Raw genomic sequence first — 22129 nt, 5'->3', positions numbered from 1 at the left:
GAGCAAGCGACAAACCTTCCTCTTAAAGATGATCCCACACCAACACATGATCCTTTGGTATTTGAGGAACCTTCTCCTATTGATATTGAGGTGAATGTTGAGATAATTTCTACATTACCTCCATGTTGTAACATGAAGAGTGGGAAAGGGCTAGAAGAAGTTGGTGAAGAAATGGTTGAATATGAAGAACTTTGTCAAGAGGAAGAGGTTGAAGTTGAAGAAACTTACCGAGAGGTGGAGGTATTCAAGAAAGAGCACAAGGGAATAGACCTCGCATTGTCTAAGTGTGGGGAGGTTCCCCTTCCTAAGTCACCATCCAACATAACATTCAAGTGGGTAAAATTCTTATCTCTAATCTTTACTTTCCTACTTGAATATGGTTTGATTGAGACGGATGGGCAACTTAGAGCTCTTTGTGGAGTTAAGAGCAAAAGAGAATTTATTAGTGGGTGGAAATGCTAATCAAGGTTCCTTATGGTTGGAAACTTAAAGTCTAAGTACAATGGTTGGTATAGTTCTCAACTAAAAGAGTCTAGGAAGATGCTTTGGTGTCTACTTGAGAATTCGGATCACTTTTCACCCAATTGGAATTGTGATGATCAACTTGAAGATGGGTGTAGAAACAAGATTTGGGATCCGGGTATATATGAGAATCAATTTTGGGAACCCTTAGCTTGTGAAGGACTCCATCAAGACTTGTTGCAACTCAGTGGAAATTTTGGAGCACAATGGAAAACCAAGCATTGGTGGAAGTTCCAAGATGAATTCAAGCACAAGCCACCATAACAAGGAGCTTTCCAAATGTCCAACTTAAGGACATAAACTAAAAGTGCTAGGTGGGAGACACCCCACCATGGTAAACTCTTTCCACTCTCTTTTAGATTTGGTTAATAAGTGATTTGAGTTGCCATTATAGGTAGTTTTTGGTTATTTTCTATACTCTTATACATTTTGCTTTGATTGATTGGTTATTTCTTAGTTTGTTTTGATTATTCTAGTTATTGTTCAATTGCATTTTACTTGTAGTACAAGTTTTGTTTTCAGTATGTTTGAAAATTTTTTTCAAAAAAAAAAAAACTAAAAAGATTTGTTGTTAAATTTGATTTGTGGTTGCTTTAGAATGTTTATAGGTTAGGAGAGTGTTAAATTATGTTTTTATGCTTCTTAAAAAAAACAAAAACAAAAAATAAAAAGCGGTCATCGGCGCCCAAGCGCGCAGTGCGCGCGCGCGCCGCTGTGGTTTCACAATTCCTAGTACTAAAATCCGAGAGTTGTGCCCACTTTATGCCTACTTTGTCCCTGTCGCATCTGCGCCCAAGCACGCATGGCGCGCGTGCGCGGATTGTTTTTGCTGCATCCATGCCTAAGCACGCATGGTGCATATGCACGGATTTGCACCCTGTTTTTCTCCTTTCTCCTTTCTCCTTCTTTCTTCTTTTCTTCTTCTTTCTTTCTACTTTTTTTTCTTTTACTTCTTCTTCCTCTCTTGAAAAAAAAATGTTTTTCTTTTTTTAAAAAATAATAATAAAATAAAATAAAATTAATTAAAAAAAATTTTAAATAAAAAAATTTTTTTCTTTTCTTCCAATTTCTTTATTTGCATTTGCTTATTTTCATTTATTGCATTTTAATTTTGTTTTTATAGCTTATTCTTATTTTCTTTTCTAAGTTTCTTAATAATGGTGTTGAATTTTCTTACTCAATTGTTGAGAATTTCTTGGTTAATCTTGGTGCTTCTTGACTTGTTTGATATTGTTGGGTGATGAAACTTTTAAATCAATGCTTAAACTTGTATGACTCTTATATTCTTTGTGCATTGATATGAACTTGCATGTCTTTCATGACCCACTCTTTCTAGTTGAACTTGATGCTTTTGAGTGCTCTTCATGCCTTGACTTTCCTCTTGCATCAAGTATTAATTGATATGCCCTTTGCCTATATTGTTTTCTCGCTTACATGCGTAGCTACCATGTATTTGAGAACCATACTTGTATTTGGCATTAGCCCCCGCCTATGTTCTAATTTCTTTCATATCTTTGTTGTAGGCTTAATTTTCTTTCTTTTTCTCTCCTTTGAGGTTGGCCACCAAGAAGGAAAGGAATGGAAGGGCTTCTAAACGGGGCAACAAACAATTTCACCCGCACAACCCTTTGAAGAAACTCATCAATTGTAGCAACCCGTCCACTTTACTCTTCTTTGCATGCACCGAGGACGATGCAAATTTTTAAGTGTGGGGAGGTCGTTCGACCGACCTCCATGGGTAACAACTTCCTTTTTCAACACCAATTCTTAATTTTTGTCCTTGTTAGTTAGTGTTGCATTGCATGATAGGTTGCATGATTAGTTAGAATTTGTACATATTTTACCATTTCTTTTTATGTTAGGACTACTTGGTTAGGGTGATGATTTCTTTTCCAAGAAAAATTGTTGTTAGGGCACCCTACCAATTTGAAATTTTTTTTCTTGTTGAACTTGCTTGAAGAATTTATTTTGGAACATGGTTTTTGAGCTAAGAACACAAGCATGTGAGTTTTGAGCCCAATGGTATGGTTACATCTTATAACCACTTATTTTCATTCTTGTGTGTATTATTCTCTCTCTATGATTGTAATCATTGATTCGTTTGATTCTTTTTGTCCATTATTCCATGTATACATGCATTTATATGATTGAGGCTATCATTTCATCTAGCTCACTTACCCAAATAGCCTACCTTTCATCAACCATTGTTAGCCAATTTTGAGCCTATTGAATCCTTTTTGTTCTTAATAATAGCACATCACCACCCCTAAGTGAAAAATAATAAATGTCCTTAATTTGGATCTTTGATTAGCTTAGGCTAGTGAGGGTGTGTATCATTTGGGTATGGGAAACTTGGGACATTGGTTGAGAGAAAAGTGTGTTCTTGTGTTTCTATTGAAGATTTTTGGGAATTGGATACATATTCATGCACTATATGTAAAAGACTATGCATTGATACGTTTGTATATACTAAAAAATGATAAAGAAAAAGAAAAAAAGAACATATATATATACAAAGAAAAAAATAGAAAAAAAGGAGAAAAAGAAATAAAAAGGGGACAAAAATGCCCCAAAGTAAAGTTCAATAAAAATCAATGCATATGGAATGTGAATTAAAAAGAATGCATGAGTATGTAAAAAAATGGGAATCATGGGTAGCTAGGTTGTGTATTAGAATTGCATAGGTTGTTACATGTGTTAGGTGAGAGCTTAGGCTAATCAAAGATACAAATTTCAAGCTCACTTAACCATATACATGCCTACCTTTACCCTAGCCCCATTACAACCTATGAATAAGACCTCATGATGAATGTATGCATGCATTGAATAATTGTTGATTGTTAGATGAAAAATAAATCTTGGAAAGCATGATTAGAAGAGAATTGAGTGGATTGACCATATACACTAGAGCGACTAGAGCGGATACACTTCCGGTGAGGGTTCAATGCTCAGTTCCTTGTTCCCGGCTTTCATGAGCTTTCTTCTTGCAAGTCTATTTGAACTTCATTTTTATATTTGAATTGGTAGGATTCGTGAATCATCATATGATATTAGCCCTACTTGTTCATACATGCTCTTGGAGATTGATTTGCTTTTGACCAAGTAGGTAGAATCATATTGCATTTAGTTGCATGCATGTAGATAGGTTTATATAGTTTCTTTGCATTGAATAAATGTTCACACCCCTTTCTTGCCCTTCTTTATTCTTAGCATGAGGACATGCTTGGTTTAAGTGTGGGGAGATTTGATAAACCCCGATTTTGTGGTTTATCTTGTGCTTATTTTGGGGGATTTTATCACCTTTTCTCACATTTATTCAATGAAATAGCATGGTTTTGCAATTCTCTCTTGATTTGTGCTTAAATGTGAAAACATGCTTTTTAGGCCTTAAAATAGCTAAATTTAATTCACTTTAATTCCATTTGATGCCTTGATGTGTTTGTTGAGTAATTTCAGGTTCATAAGGCAAGTATTGGATGGAAGAACTGAGGAGAAAAGCATGCAAAGTGGGAGAACTCATGAAGAAATGAAGGAACCGTAAAGCTGTCAAGTCTGACCTCTTCACACTCAATCGACCATAACTTGAGCTACAGAGGTTCAAATGAGGCGGTTCTAGTTGCGTTGGAAAGCTAACATCCGGGGCTTCAAAATGATATAAAATTTGTCATATGTTACTTCGCGTTCAGGGGTGCGCACGCGCCATCTACGCGTGCACGCTGATGCTGTCGTGGCCCACTAAAGTGAATTCGCCCCCAGCGATTTTTGAAGCATTTTGGACCCAACCCAACTCATTTCTAATGCTATTTCATGCAAAATTCAAGCTTGGGCAAAGGGGGAGCAATTTTTTGGTAGCATAGCATCATGTAGGTTAGTTTTTAGAGAGAGAAGCTCCCTCTTCTCTCTAGAATTAAGTTAGGTTAATTCTTCTAGATCTAGGTCCAATTTTATGATTTCATCTTGTTTTCTTTATGAATTCTTGCTTCTACTCTTTCACTCTCATGGTTTGTAGTGTTAATTTTCCTTTTATGCTCTCTTTTATGCTCATGCACTCATGATGGATTTGGTTTACTTTTAATGAAATTTGATGTTGATGTTCTTTTGATGTTGATTTGAGTTGTGATTTACTTTTCCTGCAATTAGTAGTTGGTAGATTTATATTTCTTGAAATTTTACTATGCTTTCATTATATGCCTTCCAAGTGTTTGATAAAATGCTTGGAAGGATGTTAGAGTATATTTTGAGCATTCTTGGCTTGGAAAGAGTAATTAGGCAATCTTGAGTCATAAAAACCCAACTCATGTTGGTGATCTAGAGTTATTAGCTAATATTGTTTCCATTGACGCTAATCTTTTGCTAATATAATTAGTAAGTTGATTAGGACTTTTGGATTGAGATTAGCTAGTCTTGTTAGACTTTCTCCGAGTATGAGGATAACATGATACCTTCCTCTATCTTCGGGGATGACATAATAAGATAAATTCTTGTTTATATTTGTGACATGATTAATTAGTCTTGTTTGACATTCTCCATTTGTGTTGGAGTTGACTAAATAAGATGAATTGATCATTGTATGACTAGGATAGAAAGCCTATGATCTCAATCTTTGCCATGAATGTCTCTCTTTATTAATTGCTTTCTTTAATTTCTCTCTTCACTTTTCTTGTCATTTATTTTATTGCCCCTCTTATAAACTAAAACCCCCTTACCCCACTTCATAGCCAATAATTGACCACTTCATTGCAATTCCTTGTGAGACGTCCCGGAGTCTAAATACTCCGGTTAATTTTCATTTGTGGTTTGTTAATTGTGACAACTCAAATTTAATTTGATTTGAGGATTGACTATTGGTTTGGACTATACTAACAACGGAATTATTTTGTGGAATTCTGAACCGGTATAAATCCTTGCTATCATCGTCTCTCAAGGAATTGCAGGGAGGTGTATTTATTATTGGTTATGGAAAATTATCTTTTTGGGGTTTTTGAATAAGGAATAAGAAAAAAAAATTGCAAGAAAGTAAATTAATAATTAAGAAAACTCTTGGCAAGGTATGAGAATCAGACGTCCTATCCTAGTTATCCTTATCAATTGTGATGAGAATTGTTTGTTGCTCCCACTTAGTTAACCCTTACTAAATAAAGAAAAGTCAAGTGGACCAATCAATTTGATTCCTCAAGTCCTAGTCAATTCCTAAGAAAAGACTAGCTTAGAGGGATCCAAATCAACCAGTAAATTTCAATTATCAGACAACAAAGGAGTTTGATAACTCAAGCGTCTCCAATTACTCAGCCAAAGCTAAGAAGGTAAAAAGCTAAATTAAAATCATAAATATGAAATAACTCAAATTGCATTAAATAAAGAAATCAAATCTAACATGGAGTTCATAAATTCAATTGGAAAGATAAATAAACTAGAATTCTAAGACAATTAAAAGTAGAAGAGAAACTAAATTAAAGGAACATTGAACCTGGAATTGAGAAGAAATAAACCTAAAACTAAGAGAAACCCTAAAACCTAGAGAGAGGGGAGAGCATCTCTCTCTAGAAACTACATCTAAAACCTAAATTGTTGCGAATTGATGAATGAATCCCCCCTTGTGTTCCCCCCATTCTGCAGCTCTTATTCTGTGTTTTTCGGGCTTGGAACTGGGCCAAAAGGAGCCCAGAAAATGCCCCCAGCGCTTTCTGCAACTTTCTGCACGTGGCACATGTCACGTGTATGCGTAGGTCACACGTGCGCGTCATTTGGCGAAATTCCTTGTCACGCGTACGCGTCAGTCACGCGTACGCGTCGCTCGTCTTTTGCGCTAGGCATGCGTACGCATCGCCCTTGCGTGCGCGTCGCTGCCAGCTTCTCAAAACTTCATTTTTCACGTTCCTTCCAATTTTGCATGTTTTCTTTCCATCCTCTAAATCATTCCTTCCCTATACAGCCTGAAAACACTCAACACATGGATCACGACATCGAATGGTAATAAAGGATAATTAAAATTGACAGTTTAAAGGCCTAGGAAACATGTTTTGAAATATATCACAGAATCAGGGAGGAATTTTAAAACCATGTAAATTATATGAATAAATGAGTAAAGAATTAATAAAAACCACTTAAATTAGCACAAGATAAACCATAAAATAGTGGTTTATCAATGCTGCCGTAAATTAGGAAGAGAAAGGGAGTGTCACGTTTAAATTCCATGATGTTGGGTAATTGAGGTAGGGGCTTTAATTTTAAAATTAAGAATTTTTTGATTTAAGAATTCCCAAAAGTATAGTAGATAATTGCAAATATGTTAATAATTATACTATTATTGAGTTCGGATTTTGGTTGTGAACGATTGGCTATGACTATGATTGAATTGATGGTTGTGAATGTTGATAAATTTGGTGTTGCTTGCTAAATTGTGTAACACCCTACCATACAGAGTCTTATGCTTAAGTCATAAAATAGAGGTGGCGAGGTATTACGACCTCAAAATAAAATTTAGTATGTATAGTAGTGTAAAAAGGTTTATAACTAGGAGCCTTTGAAGAAAAAGGGGGTAAATCAAAACTGGTAAATCGAAAAGCGCAACACTCCGATCGATAACGTAAACGAAACGGATATAAGATAAGCTAACATGAGAAGATATACAAAAGAGTGCCAACAATACAGATATCAAGGCTCGAGACTCAGTTTGCGAAGGTAACCGGTCCGAGCATAAAAGTATACATACATATATAAAGGAACTACCCAAAATAAAATCCAACAGACAATATACAGAACATGTTTCTCCAAAATACCTTCTAAGAGGAGTCAATACAAAATATATATAAACAGTGGAGAATATAAGTATCTAAGCAGGTACATAGAATCAAAATAAAATCCCGAGAGCTAAGGATCTTCGCCAAAATAGAAGTCTCCAGCATGCCTCAGCGAGGAGCCTCAGCGAAGAGCCTCATGTTCTGCATCTGAAAACCATAAAATCCGCATGGGTGAGAATCGGAGGTTCTCAGCATGGTAACAATGCCCAAATATCTAACATGTAATGTCCTGGGAAAGCCAAAGGCAATCCTAGAACTTCCAGTTATAATCAAAGTGTATAAATGTAACTAAACCATGAGAAAGTGAAAGTAGGCAACTAACTTAAGGATCTTCAATCTAACTAGATATCCCTTTTCCAAGTCCTTCGAACCTCCCAACCACCAACAGTAATGATATGCAAACACAAGTATATCACATAAGAAATGCACAAGTAGGAAGAAGATACGGCAGTTAGACAATTAGCAAGTAACATGCAGACAATTAGGCATTCCAAACAAATCACATATAATGCATATGATGCATGCCTGTCCTAGTGGCTGATGAGTCTCATCTGTCGGTTATAAAGCCAACCCGACAAGTCCTGGTAGCTAACCATTAGACTGTCCCTCTGTCGTGCATCCCCAACTCGAGTTATTCACAATATATTTCATAATTCACATCCAACACCCTCAATGGTGTATATTCACAGGGGCGAGCTCATCCGGAACTTTCACAGTGTCCGGCCACACTTACGACATAGGGTCAGCAGAGTATCGAGTCTCCACCTGGAGCATGTGGTGGCTAGCCACTGCTTTCACCCAGGGAAACTCGTATCTCAGATAGGTGGAGTGCAACAATCATAATATCAATAATTTAATTCAGCATATATGCATTCATTTTCAGCCTTACATTAACATTTATCTCAGCCATAAACCATCATCACACACAGCCATTTGGCTCATAACACATTCAGCCCTTTCGGCTCATATCATACTCAGCACTCCACCATCCTCCTTAACAACTCATATCATCATCATTAATCATAACTCATCATAATATCCCCTTTCTTCATCCACAAGTTACCCCTTTCTCTAGCTTCCTCTAATCACTAGGAATTCTATATTGATCTAAGATTTAAAGGATGAAATTGGGGGTTTATAAGCGTGAAACAACATCTCGAAAGGTTACAAGCTTGTTGGGAATGTGAAAGACTTGAAAACAAAAGCTTTAGAAAAGAACAGGGTCGTGTGCGTACGCACAGGGGTGTGTGTGCGCACGCCCAGAAGTATTTTCAAAAAGTGTGTGTGCACACAGGCTTGTGCGTACGCATAGAAAGTAAAATTTCCATTTTTGAGTGCGCGCACAAGGTGTGCTAGCGCCATCAACAGAGTGTCATCCCCAACGTGTGTGTACGCACAGATTGCAAAACCTTATTATTTGTGTGCGTGCACAGGGCGTGCTAGCATTCCCAGCCGCAGCCACTTCCCTGTGTGTGCGTACACACAAGTGTGTGCGTGCGCAATCCACAGGGTGTGCGTGCACACAGGCCTGTGCGTGCGCACACAAACCAGAAATCACAAATTCTGCAAAATATGCAGAATTCAGATTTCAGGCCCAAACTTTCAACGATCATATCTCCTTCATAAAATTCAGATTTCAACCAAATTTAAACCATTTTAAAGCTTATGAAATTACCTTTCATTTTATATAAAAATCATCAAATTCCAAAAATAATAGCTCAAGATATGATCCGTTGAAGTTTATATAAATTTCATTTTTACCAAAGTTCATAAACTGCCAATTTTCAAAACATACACTTCCAGCTCCATTCAAAACCAACCAAAACTCAATCAATCAATATCCATTATTTTCAAACTCTCATTCAATCTTCAACCCACCAATTCTTCCATATTTATCCAAATCTCAGTTCAATGATTTAATTCATAATCAACATTCCATATCACAATTTCCAATCAAACATTCAAGTTCATCAATCACCATATATATACACATATCAATATCACACTCCAAATCATGCTCATCAACAAGAGCCTCAACCTTATCATCCATTAAACATATTAACCCATATCACGTACATCATTACATGCTTTGCCAAAAATTATCACCACTCACAATCATTCTATCATTATCCACATATTTCAACTTAATCCACATCATCCAACAATCATATCAACATTTTAGAATCCACTAATCACATACACTACAACACAATTTATTTCAACCAATCAACAACATCAATAGTCTAATTCCTATCTTAGGGTCTCTAGCCTAAGTTTTCACACCATATTACATTTTAGATACAGAAAACCGAAACCATACCTTGGCCGATTTCCGTTCCACCCGGAACACTTCAAATTTCACTTTTTCCTCAACTTCCAATGTCTCAAAGCTCCCAAAATCAGATTTCTAAGCACAAAGCTCCTTTTCAAGCTTTCCAAGATATCAATCAAGCTTCAATATGCACATATACACTTCCTAAACTACAATTATCATACCCAAACACAATAACTCAATACCCAATACCTTAAATTCAAACTTTCACTAGGGTTTGAGATCTCTTACCGTACCCAAGAACCAAGGAAGCAAGAACAAGTCTTCCCTTCAAGTTAATTAGATTCTATAACACAAAAGAGCTCACAATTTCAACATTTTTGCCCAAGAAACTCAAAATCAAGGGCTGTAAATTCGAAGAAGAAGCTGTGTCTTACCTGAAGAATAATTGTGTGGATTTGGTAGAGCTTGACACCACGGTCGTGTGGTTGCAAATGGTGCGTCAATCGGAGCTCCGGATCAAAAGTTATGATCAATGGAAGATTGAAGTGATTTGGAGCAAGGGTTTTCTTGTTTCCCCCCTTCCTTTCAGCGTGTGTGTGTGTTTTGGAGGAGAGAGAGTGCTGAGCTCTCTAATTAAAAGGGAGCTTGGCTGGGCCTTAGGCCCAACATGGGTCCAGTTGGTTCGGTTTGGCCTGTTCGGCCCAATCTTGGGCCGATTTCTTTAAAATTGGTGTCAAAATTCTCGTTTTAATTTTCTCTATCATATTAAACCATAAAAATATCATTTCTCATTCTCTAGAATATATTTTGATTTATGGGTTAATTGGTCATTAATTAACCGGGTTTTACAAATTGAGATTATGAAAGTAAGGGACAGGGTAGATAGAATGCTTCTTTTGTTACTAAGCTTGCTGTTATGGATTAATGAATTATGGCATGTTTGATGAATTAATGTATATTTGAACGATGATAATTGCTGATTTATGATGGGTATGATTGATGATGAGTCCCTATGAAAAACTCTGTTTAAGATAATGCAGGAAAATATATGTACAATTAAGTATATGAGCATTTGTAAAAAGGTGAATTGATGAGTTTAAACTCCTGGGGCTGTGTTAATCACTTTAGCAACTTTGGTTAGTCAAAAAAAAATAGAATTATGTTTCTAGAGGAATTTTAGGCTTGAATATAAAATTTGGTATGATGGGTTGTTAAATTACTTAATGTAAAATTTTCTACATATTTGGCAGCAATTTAAAATAAAAACTACGAGCAATCTAAACATTATTTTTGATCCAATTTATTTTTCTATCAAACTTCAAGAAGTCAAGATTTATCCATAAAAAATTCAGGGAATTTGGCCAAGTGATTTGAAAGATGTGAATTTCTGAAATTTAGTGGTTGCTTCAGACTTTTTTGGTTTTCTGGTTCTGCAGTATCAACTTCCAACCACTAGAACTTTTGATTGATTTGGTATTTTGAGTTGCTTCCAAAAGAATTTAAAATATCTATAAGTCTATTTTAAGTGAGTATAAAGTTCATATCTATAACTATTTTATAGAGTTAGTTATGTCTCTTGGAAGCCGGGCTGTTTTCGGGAAATTCAGAACCAATTCAAAGAAATAGGGCAGCACTTCCAACTAACATTTAATTAATCAAACGAGGTGCTATGGACCTGAAATTTGTTTGTCCTAAAACTTAGGGTGTTAAGTATATTCTCACCAAAATCTGGAAGTATCGGATTAGAATTGGATTTATCATGAATTTTTCAAAAGCAAAGCTGCTTGCTATATTTTTCTAAATCTTCTTAGGACAGCAGCAGATTTTTATTAAGTTTGCCATCAAATCCAATTATAATCCAAATACGATAAAACCTTAATTTCAATCCAAAGGAGTGTGTCCAGATTTGGTAGCATACATGACCTTAGTTAAATAAAACGAAAAGGATAGATTTTTCCCAAAAGAGTTGATGTTAAATGGTGATGCAGAGGGTTGCGTAATTAAATGGTGATGCAGAGGTATGTATGATAAAATGGTGATGCGGAGGTATAATGAAAAGAAAAGAAGAAGAGAAACAATGAATGAAACAAAAGTTGAGAATTGTATGTTGAATGGGCCTTGTGCCAAATTGCTAATGCGAAAGTGCCCACCTAATTGATAGCCTGAGATTGCTAATGCAGGAATGTTTGCCTAACTAATAGCTTGTCTCTTACCGTGATGCCAAGATATCCTAACTGACATGGGTTCGCCCATTATAATAATTATGCCTAACTGACACGGTAAAGATACCATATTTGGGGTTCGCCCCGAGTAACGTCGAGTTGCGGGTAGACAAACGATCCATGAGCTCATGGCCTTCGCTAGGAACAGGCATGCATCATAAATTGTTTGCGCACTTGCATTTGATTATGTTTATTTATTTTATTTTCCTGTGTTTGTGTCGTTTGCTTGTGCTGTTTGCCTCGGTGTCTTGCTTGTGTGCTTAATTAGTTAATTTGTTATGCTATGAACTTAGTAATGTGGTTTAAAGAAAGGGATTTAAAAACAACTTAATGTAAGACTTGGGAAGAATTTTAAGAGTTTAACAAAGAAAACTATTTTTTTGTGATATAAGTTAGCTATTTGTATTTCATTATGTATTTTTACGGCATTCGCTTTTCCTACTGAGAACATGCGAGGACGATGTTCTCACCCCCTACAGATCTTTTGTTTCAACGACAAGTTCAAGAAACCCTTGACAAGGAGCCACGACCGGTCCACAGATTTTTATATATAAGTATTTCGTATTTTCTTGATTTTGGTTTAATCTTAGATTTTATTTTTTTTCTCGTCATTTATTGTTCTAGAAATTTTTAGAGGGATAGGACTTGTATTTGAGAATCCTGAGATAAGTCTGTGTATATAATGTTATATATATATATCTTTGTGATTAAGTGATTAAGAGTAAACTTCTCTTTTTCTTAATTAAAGTTTCGACTCGTATTTGCAAAGGCTCGATAATAAATAAAAATAGTATAAAATAAAAAGGTTTAGTAGTAAGTAACGCCTGAACTTTTAGTACGGTCATGAGGTGCTAAAAGTTAGAGTGTTATACATAGACCCCGACCTCAAAGATGTTGCTAAATTTAGAATCATGTTAGTTGATTCTATCTTATATAATCACTAAAATGGCTTTCTTTTATAATTTGTATGAAAATATTGTGGTCTATATGCATATTTGTTGATGAAGTTGATGATCCTTTTGAACTAATGTGTAGGCTGCTTGGTGGTGTACCATCATCCTTTGCGAGCATTAGTCAAGTTCCATAAAAAACAGCTTGGTTAGGGGCTGAGGAGCTCAAACAAGGTGTTGTGTCAGTGAAAAAAATTGAAGAAGTCCTTATCCAACATGAGGTAATCACAGTTATATTTTTGCGAATGTTTTTTTTTCCAATGTCTATTTGGATTGTTGTTGATGCAAAAGTACTCGACATTTTAATATGGCTTAATAGGAAGGTCCAGCTTGGATTTCTGCAAGTATTGTTGTGATTAATGTTACGAAGGATGATTGGTTCTACAAATCATGTAGAAAATATCCAAAGAAAGTAGAAACTCCTATTGAAAATAGATATGAATGTGGGAAGTGTGGCCATACACATGGATCTGCAGCCCTAAGGTTCTTTTGTATAATATTTGTATGAAACTTTTTAAATAAACTACATGTTCATTTGTAATTTGTTTGTATTATAGGTTCAAAGTCGAGGTCATGGTTTTTGACGGAAGCGGTAGCATCCGATTTCTACTATGGGACAAGGAAACAAGTATGCTAAGTGGGAAGAGAGATGAACAGATTATGGAGGACAATGTAAGCACTGATGTGAGGGAAATCGTCGGTCAGAATTTTCACAAAAATAATCTTGTCGAAGTATATATCCAAACCGGTAGACAACCCTCAATCAAAGTTTAATTTGTTTGTCACTTAAGTCAAACCCAATAAAAACTGAGAGTATTTAAACCTCGGGTCGTCTCTCAAGGAATTGCAGGGAAGTGTACATATTATTGGTTATGGGGTGTATATTTTTGGGGTTTTGGGTTTGATAGACAAGAAAATAAAACCAACAACTAAGGAATGTAAATGCTAAAAGCTACTCAAGGCAAGGATTAAGAGTCAAGGTATCCTATCTTGAATCATTGACCACAACATGATGATTACAAAGAGTTAATTCCACTTAGTTGTCCTCTAACATCGGAGGGTTAAGTCAAGTGGATAAAATTGGTCTTAGAACCAACTAAAAACCCTAAATCACCAATGAAACTGAACATCAATGATCTCAAGGGACCTAAGTCCTCAATCACAAGCCAAGAGTACCAAAATCTACTCTAAAACCCAACCAAGTATTGGAAGGCATAAAATGAAAGCATGGTAAAATTGTAAGAATAATAAAATCTAAAGTTACCAAATACAAAAGAACAATAATAACAACTCAATTAAACATTAATAAACATGAAAACATAAATTGCATTGATGGAAATTAAAATCAACAAAGAGTTCATAAATATAAAAATGACAAAATAAAGGAAATAGCAAGTAAAACTAAAACAGCAAAGATGTAAGAATAATAAATTGCAAGAAAACTAAATCAAAGCAAGAATTAAAATCTAAATCTAAGAGAAATCTACCCTAATTCTAGAGAGAAGAGATAGCTTCTCTCTCTAGAATATGACCTAGAGCATGTTTCTGCTCTACTCTTAATTGCTCTCCCCCTCTCCCTTCTTGATTTTGGCTTCAAATACTTCAGAAATGAGTTGGATTTGGGCCTGAAACAGCTCAAAAATTGCCCCCAGCGTGTTCCTTTAATGAGGTCACGGGACCAGTTTCACGCGTGCGCATCGCTTGGCAAAATTTCTTGGTCACGCGTACACGTGGGTCATGCGTGCGCGTCACTATGATTTTCACAAATCTTTATTTCTTTGTGAATTCTCCACTTTGCATGTTTTTTCTTCACTTCTTCAATCCAATCGTTGCCTTATAAACATGGAATCACTCAACAAACATATCAATGCATCGAATGAAATTAAAGTGAATTAAATTTAGCAATTTTAAGGCCTAAAAAACATGTTTTCACTCTTAAGCATAATTTAGGAGAAATTCACAAAACCATGCTATTTCATTAGATAAATGTGAGAAAATTTGATAAAATCTACTAAATTCAACACAAGATAACCCCTAAAAATGGGGTTTCTCAACCACCTATTGTTATTCTTAAGAATTACTAACTATAAGCTATATAGCAAGAGTGAAGTATTGTTTTATTTGATTACAGGTTATAGTGGGAGATGAATATCCCAAAACATTTGATAACGTGATGGACAAAAGAGTCCCTTTTAAGATAAATATTAAGGAACCCAACATTAATCAGTTTGATCATGCGTACACGGTTATGAAAATCTATGATGATGAGGATATCATTGACAAATATCTTCCCAAAGAGTTGTCTGCTAATCTTTCGAGTAATGTCAGTGTAAGTTCTCTAAAAGATTGAGTGCTACCGCTAAATGTATATTCTTATACATGGTCAATTCACTGTAACATCTAAGCAGAACAATTCATTCCCTAAACACAAGAAAATGGCTGCAACAATTATTTGGAAATTTCAGGAAATGTGGCTAATCTTAAAACTGATTGTGATACTGAGTCTTCTATGGTATGTTCAAAATATCTATTGTATTTTATATTGTTACAAACAAGTACAAATTTCTTGACAGCTTTTAAAATGATAGTTTAACCTGATAGTTATTTCTTATTTATGAGTTATATGATGTTTTTGAAGAGTGCATCTCATCCCTCAAGTACAAAACACCATCTAAAATAATTACCAATGAATTGAAGAATTCTTTCTCAGGTTTGAATGAAAATGAGAAAGAAGACCAGCTGTCAAGCAACAAGTTCAGCAGGAAGATGGGAAAGAGACAAAATTGTGTTAACCTTGATGCAGATATATGAGTTGTTGAAAATTGGGTTTATATTTTGAGTAGTAAAAGAAACTCTATTATAGTCACCTAATTATGTGTTTTGTAATTGTATGACTTTTTTATTATCTTTCTATCATGTGAGACTTTGTTAGTTTGGTGGCATTCAATTTATGATGAATTTACCTTAGAAACTTAATTGATTCCTAATATGATTTCTAGATAGTTAATTTTATTTTGACATGGCCAGTAGCTACCTGCATACACACATTAAAAAATTGTTTTTAGTAAGAATTCTTCTTAATGAATTTAATCATCTAATGTATAATATGGCTTATATTGACAGTTACACTAACTAAAATTGTTTCACATGGTTAGAAATAAATCATGTACACATTAGAGTAAAAAGAAGTATGCATTCACTATGAAATTTTGATATATACTGTACAACTACTTAGTTTAAAGTGTGCAATATGTATGAAATGCTAGATATTACAATATAATAATTTATAAAATAAGTATGAAAAGCTACTATACGGATCGTGATTGAGTCGAAATAGTATAACACATGATATTAGAACAAAACCTATATATGAATAAAAAAATCAGTCAAATACAATTATTATATTCTTATCATACGACACTAATAGAATTTAATAGAAAAGATGGTCAGGTGGAATATAAAGTAATGTCCAGCTCAAATACATAAACCAAACATTTGTGATGGACTATGTTACGGAAATTTTTATCTGCGAAAAAAGACATAATTCAGTTTCATAATGAATTTCTAACTTATATGTACTTTTACTAAAGTGGTTCACTAAATATAGTTTGAGTTGTACCTAAGTGATTAAATATTGTTTGTTTAATTAATATTGTCAAAATATTAAAAGAAATAAATATGCTAAAAATTAGAACATAGTGAAAAATGACCTTTACGAACTTATTTGTTAGGGATGTTGACAAATAATTAATCTAATCTAAGCTATTTAATATACTAACTTGGCAGTGAAGGTGAAATTTTTTAAAGAAAAACTATTTATATTGACATGTAAGGTTAAATTTAACCTGATTTCAAAACAATGAATATAAATATTTAAAATATAACTATCAGAATTTTATCATCACTGAAGAAATTTGTCGGTCATATGAGCAATTTCAATTTATGGTATAAGAGATATTACGTGAGGTATATACCCTAAAGCTTTTCTTGGGCTATAGACACAGTATACAACAAAAAAATAATAAGTTTATTTCAAGCATTCCCTGTGTACATTACATGAAGAAGAAGGGTCAAAACATGTAAAAATATGTTAAACCAAATATAATAAAGGGACACATGATGGATACTCTAAAGATTTTCCTGGGCTATAGACACAGTATAGATAATAAAAGATAAATTTATTAATTGTTATTATAATCAAATCCTCCCTGTGTACATTGCGTGAAGAAGAAGCGTCTTCACTATGTACAGAAACTTAACAAAGCAGTGTTAGATGAGGTAATCGATGTACATATTTTGAGTATACATTGCCATATATTGCTAATAAATAACACTACAGATTAAAGTAATATTGTTGATAGCACTTTTGGCATTTAAAAAATGTCAATTAAGACGGTCTACCGCTGATCCTATGGTCAATAATCGAATAATTTTTAATGGGATATGATAGTTGTGTAAACTGCAGTTGCTTTTTCAATAAACAATGCTATCTTGATGGATTTTACATAGTAATTATATATTATTCGAAGTTTTCAATGCTTGATATTTATCTAAAAGGATGAATGTCAAATAAAGTCAACCCATATTAGCAGCATATCTTAGGTTTAGGAGGTAATCACGCAATGCTATATGACCCAATAGTTAATTTATTTTTGTTAAAATAACCTTCTCAGACTAATATAAAATGTTACACATTAAAATAATTTTGTGTTTAAAAGTTTTATGTTTATCATTTATCTATCATCTTGGATAAGTATGGTAAGAATCGTAGGGATTTATATACTTTTTTTAATACCAAATCTCTTCAAAATCATAACAAAATGGATATTTTCAAGTTGGACTTTTTCGATCGTTGCATTGCAAATAAAAAAATTATATGCATTAGGGAATTACATTCGTGATTATGATAGGGAGGAATTGAAAAGAAGATTAAATAAATACATGACAATTTTATTCATCCTAATTCAATATGGAAAGATTGGATTATATAAATTGATAATTAAGCCATTAAATGCATTAGCACCACATACTTAGTAGAGTTGTTAATATAGAAATTTAAATTAAATCCAAATATAGTTTGACGAAAGAAATTAAATAGAATCGTAAAAATTTATTCCAGATCATTCTCACTCATAATTTACAATAGGTGAAATATTTTGTTTCATGAGCCAGCTGTATTATAAATCTTTCAGTCAATATGGTAATTGTAGATAGTTGACCTCTTAATATAGAGATATGACTTTCTCGTGTGACAATACTTATAGTTAAAATAAATATAATTTTTACATAAAAAAGTGAATAAGATTGATAAGGACAAAAGTCTCTCAAGAGTAGAATATTCTAAATGTATCTCATAGAAACTACATCCAAGATGAATTAGTTATTCATAAAATGGGAATATATATATATATATATATATATATATATATATATATATATATATATATATATATATATATATATAAGTAATAAAGATAGAAGTATAAAACTACAAATTAAGAATATCCAGCAATGGGCCACATTATGTCTTATATCCACTAAAGCAACTCAATGGAATATTAGTATAGCATCAGATCATCCAATATAGGATGAGTGCATTCTAAATTATTTTTTCAAGTTGCATATATTTTTGAAATAAATTGTCAATTCTACAATATTAGGATAAAATTTATGATATAACTTTTATGTGAACACGTAATAGCTACACAAGCATATAGTCATCTATTTGCCCGTTTCATAATTTATTTTATTATACAGACGGGAAAAATGTCAGCTAATATTATTTTTGTAAAAAATTAAGCAAATATAAAATTGAAACTTATAAAGTTATTATGTTGGATTCCAAATGGCTCTACTGAAGACTTTCTGACTGTTGAACATGGCTTGAAAATATTATTTTCTATAAAAAAAATTACTTGGATAGTTGATCTCCTAATATAGTTGCAAAGTATATATTTCATAGAGAGAATTTTGCTTTTTTACATATTTGCATAAAATCATGAATAATATTGAAAAGTGATACTTATACTCGAAAGGAACATCAACCATAACGATGACATAGGCACTACATTCAAGGTACATCAATCAATCACAAAATTTGTATACATATCTATAGTAAACCGATATATTAATAATGAGAAAAATGATTAATATATAATATAAAGTTACAAGTAGTATGCTCAAATATGCCTTTTAACTACTTCATTCATACTAAGAAGGTACTGTTAGACATATGATATAAGAGTCATGACAGCGAATATTTTATTCATGTGGATTTTCTCCAAAATGTCCATATTTATCGTTAATAAAAAATGATAGTTAGGAGATTAATCTAAGAATAGAGTGTGGTCATTTATGTGAAGCTTATATTCGTAATAAAAACCACATTTTTCAAAGGATAAAATATTAGATTTTATGTATTATATTTGCCTTTGCAATGTAGGTAAAAAATAAGTTTAAGTACAAAAATTTAGATATTTTAAAATATGAATAAAACACTTTTGTAAGAATGATTGGTTATGATGTATATAGGTGCATGTGTCACCTTTTATTGAGGTTTAAATATAGCTTATAAAAGAGAACAAGTACAAACTGCAAGTCAACACAAACAAGCAACACAACGCCATAATTTCTTCTTAATTAGGATATTCAGGTATAAATACCATTTATAGCCTTAAGGATGAATCCACTAAAAAATCTATTACTAACCCTCTGTCTAACTTAGCTAAAAGCCTTTTCAAAATCATTTCTAAGATGAGTGACATTACACCCAATAGAGTCCCCATTTCCCATATCAATGATGAAATATTGTGGAGGATATTCAGCAAGTCTCATCATAAAACTGTTGGGAGGTGCAAAATGTTGAGCAAAGAATGGAGGCACAAGCTATCTAGCCCATACTTTGTCAAACATTTCATGGAAAAAAAGCTCGGGAATAAATGAATGATCATTGGGGTTGGTTATCCCCCTTTTAATAAAAACTATAGGTGATTTTCTGTGCGTTGATGTTGTAAGCGGACAACAGTTTGATTTCAACATTCATATACCTATAAATAACTTTGGCTACTATATTCTATCAGGGTAACATTTGTCTGAAGTTTTGACAGTGTGGCTTCAACTCTACACTTATGATATTAAATCCTCTCACCAAGAGGATGGCTTTTGTTCCTGACAAGGCTAGGAAGCATTGCTGGTCTCTCTATATGCTTTTAGTTATGTGCTTGATACCATTGAGTATCGCATAGTGCATGTTTACAAGAAGCACTACAAAGACAAAGTACTCTCATGGAATCTCTACAATTCTTACAAAGCAGAGTGAAACTACTCTGGTAACTTCCAAACCAAGGCTCAAAAACTTGGCCCAAAGAATATTGTAGACAAAGGTGTTGTCTATTGGATAGGTTGGAAAGGGGTTAGATTTGAAGAACCAGCCTCCATAATTACTTTCTCTCTATAAAGCAGATTTTTTTTGAAGTTAATGTTCCGCATGAAGTGAGATCATCATATAACTCACTCACAAACTTCAATAATGGCGTTGGTTTCATATCATATAAGAAAATTGGATTCACAAAGGAGGTTGTTGTTTGGGACATCTCTCCCAAAGCTAATGATAAACCTAGGTAGGAAAAATGATCAAAGTTTTGGGAATTAGTATTCCATACAACTCAACTATCTTTGTGGAAAAGGACATTATTTCTGTTATGGAGTTTTAGGGTAGCTTTGGGAGTGCGAATGATTTTGAGAGCACAGATCTCCTTATATCAAGGTTTAAGTTAATGACTGCCCAAAGGCAGCATCTTCTCCATAGGAACTGGAACAAGAATGCTTATGTTAAGTCTATTTCTATGCACTTGCAAGGACTCTATCCAGTTTGAATCACTTCCAGAAACCTACTCCACATATTAGTATTGTCATGACCCAAAATGAGCCATGATCGGCGCTCAGGAAAATAATCCTATAGCAAGCCTAACATACACAAATATAAGTTAAATAAGCAAGTTACAAATATTTTACAAGTTCTAAAATAAATAATTATATATTTTAGGGTTAAAAAAAATTTAAAATAACTAAGAATGGTTGGATCCTACCTGTGACATATGGAGCATATACTTCTAGGAATTTGACAAAGAATGGGTACTCATTGCAGACCGTTACTCTTGAATAAAAAGTCTCACATAATCAAATATTTGTCCCTGAAAAATAATTTTTTTTTAAAAAACGGGGTGAGTTTTGCAACTCAGTGACTAGATACATCTATAATCGACATAAGACCATATAAATATTATTATCAAAGTAATATTAATTAGAAAGTAATAGTTGATAATAATAGGTGAATCAATAAGGGAGTTCTCATACAGAAATCAAATCAAAAGTCCACACCTTGGCGGCTCCACCTCTATGGGTAGCCCTTTCCTCTTGTGTGTCCTAACAGAATAACAGATCTAACGTGTGGCCTACATGTTAGGCTAGCAATACCCCTGCTAGCTGGAGTCTGAGTTAGATGCATCTAAGTTAACGTCATAACCGCCGTTAACTACGGTTTTCTAATACGAGCCTCCCAAACCAATTCAAAACATATAATTTCAAATACAATAAATCCTTGATCTTTCAAATATATAAGATATCGAATCAAATCAAATCATATTATACTTTCTCAGCAGAAATCTTTCCAATCCTACTCTTTCAATCATAAGAAATTTCAAACATATTTCACAACTTTTAAAGTGAATACTAACAAATACTTCAATGCTTTAAAAACAGATTTTCAATTAAAATCAAATATTTTAGAATAATACAAAACTTCTTCAAAAATATATATAGTCTCATGTATAGTTCTAAAAGTATAAACTTCGTAAAAACGAATTATTTAAATAAGTCAATTATACTAATCAATTTAAAACCATTCAAGGCAAATATAGTGAGTATAGTTCAAAGATCATACTAGTTATAGGTCAAAATAATTATACATGTACAATCAAACAATTATAAATGTAAAGTCTACTCACAGCATGGTCCTAACGGACCGAAGAGACCAAACCAAACCCGGAGTGTCGAATTAAAGGCTACGAACTGCGCAGAATTTGGACTCGGGTAATAGCAATAACTTCAATTCTCACTGCAGTAACATCAATAACAGCCCTAGTAGCAAGGGACAACAGCGAATCCAACCGCCTACGGTGGTTTAAAATTGAGCAAAGACAGACAAGGACATCAAGCAAGATAGGACAAAGTGAATAATAGAGCTTTACGGCAAGACATGGCAGAACAAGAGTAGTCTTACCAAAAGAAACAAGAGGATGGAGCATCAGCAGCTCCGGTGATCCTCATAGGCAAGGACAAACTGGCAGAAATAAAGCGGAG

General features: G+C 33.7%; 1 protein-coding gene across 1 annotated transcript; it reads left to right on the top strand.

Moving 5' to 3' along the window:
• The first annotated feature begins 13342 nt into the window (after positions 1 to 13342).
• LOC148567166 (uncharacterized) lies at positions 13343 to 15580 on the top strand. The gene is made up of 4 exons (XM_088483414.1): positions 13343 to 13441; positions 14901 to 15102; positions 15202 to 15281; positions 15389 to 15580. The coding sequence occupies exons 1-4, from the start codon at positions 13343 to 13345 to the stop codon at positions 15578 to 15580; spliced, it is 573 nt and encodes a 190-aa protein (XP_088339540.1).
• The last annotated feature ends 6549 nt before the right edge of the window (positions 15581 to 22129 follow it).

This window comes from Arachis ipaensis, chromosome B4, assembly GCF_059453495.1.
Source record: "Arachis ipaensis isolate K30076 ecotype BB chromosome B4, ASM5945349v1, whole genome shotgun sequence".
Lineage (NCBI taxonomy): Eukaryota > Viridiplantae > Streptophyta > Magnoliopsida > Fabales > Fabaceae > Arachis > Arachis ipaensis.
This window is presented reverse-complemented; position numbering and strand designations above follow the sequence as displayed.

Excerpts from the sequence above, each read along its gene's own strand:
- LOC148567166 (XM_088483414.1), top strand. The coding sequence starts at position 13,343 with ATGGTTTTTGACGGAAGCGGTAGCATCCGATTTCTACTATGGGACAAG. Across the intron at positions 15,103-15,201 it reads TTCGAGTAATGTCAGTGTAA|AAAATGGCTGCAACAATTAT; the intron begins GTTCTCTAAAAG and ends CCTAAACACAAG. Across the intron at positions 15,282-15,388 it reads GTGATACTGAGTCTTCTATG|TTATATGATGTTTTTGAAGA; the intron begins GTATGTTCAAAA and ends CTTATTTATGAG.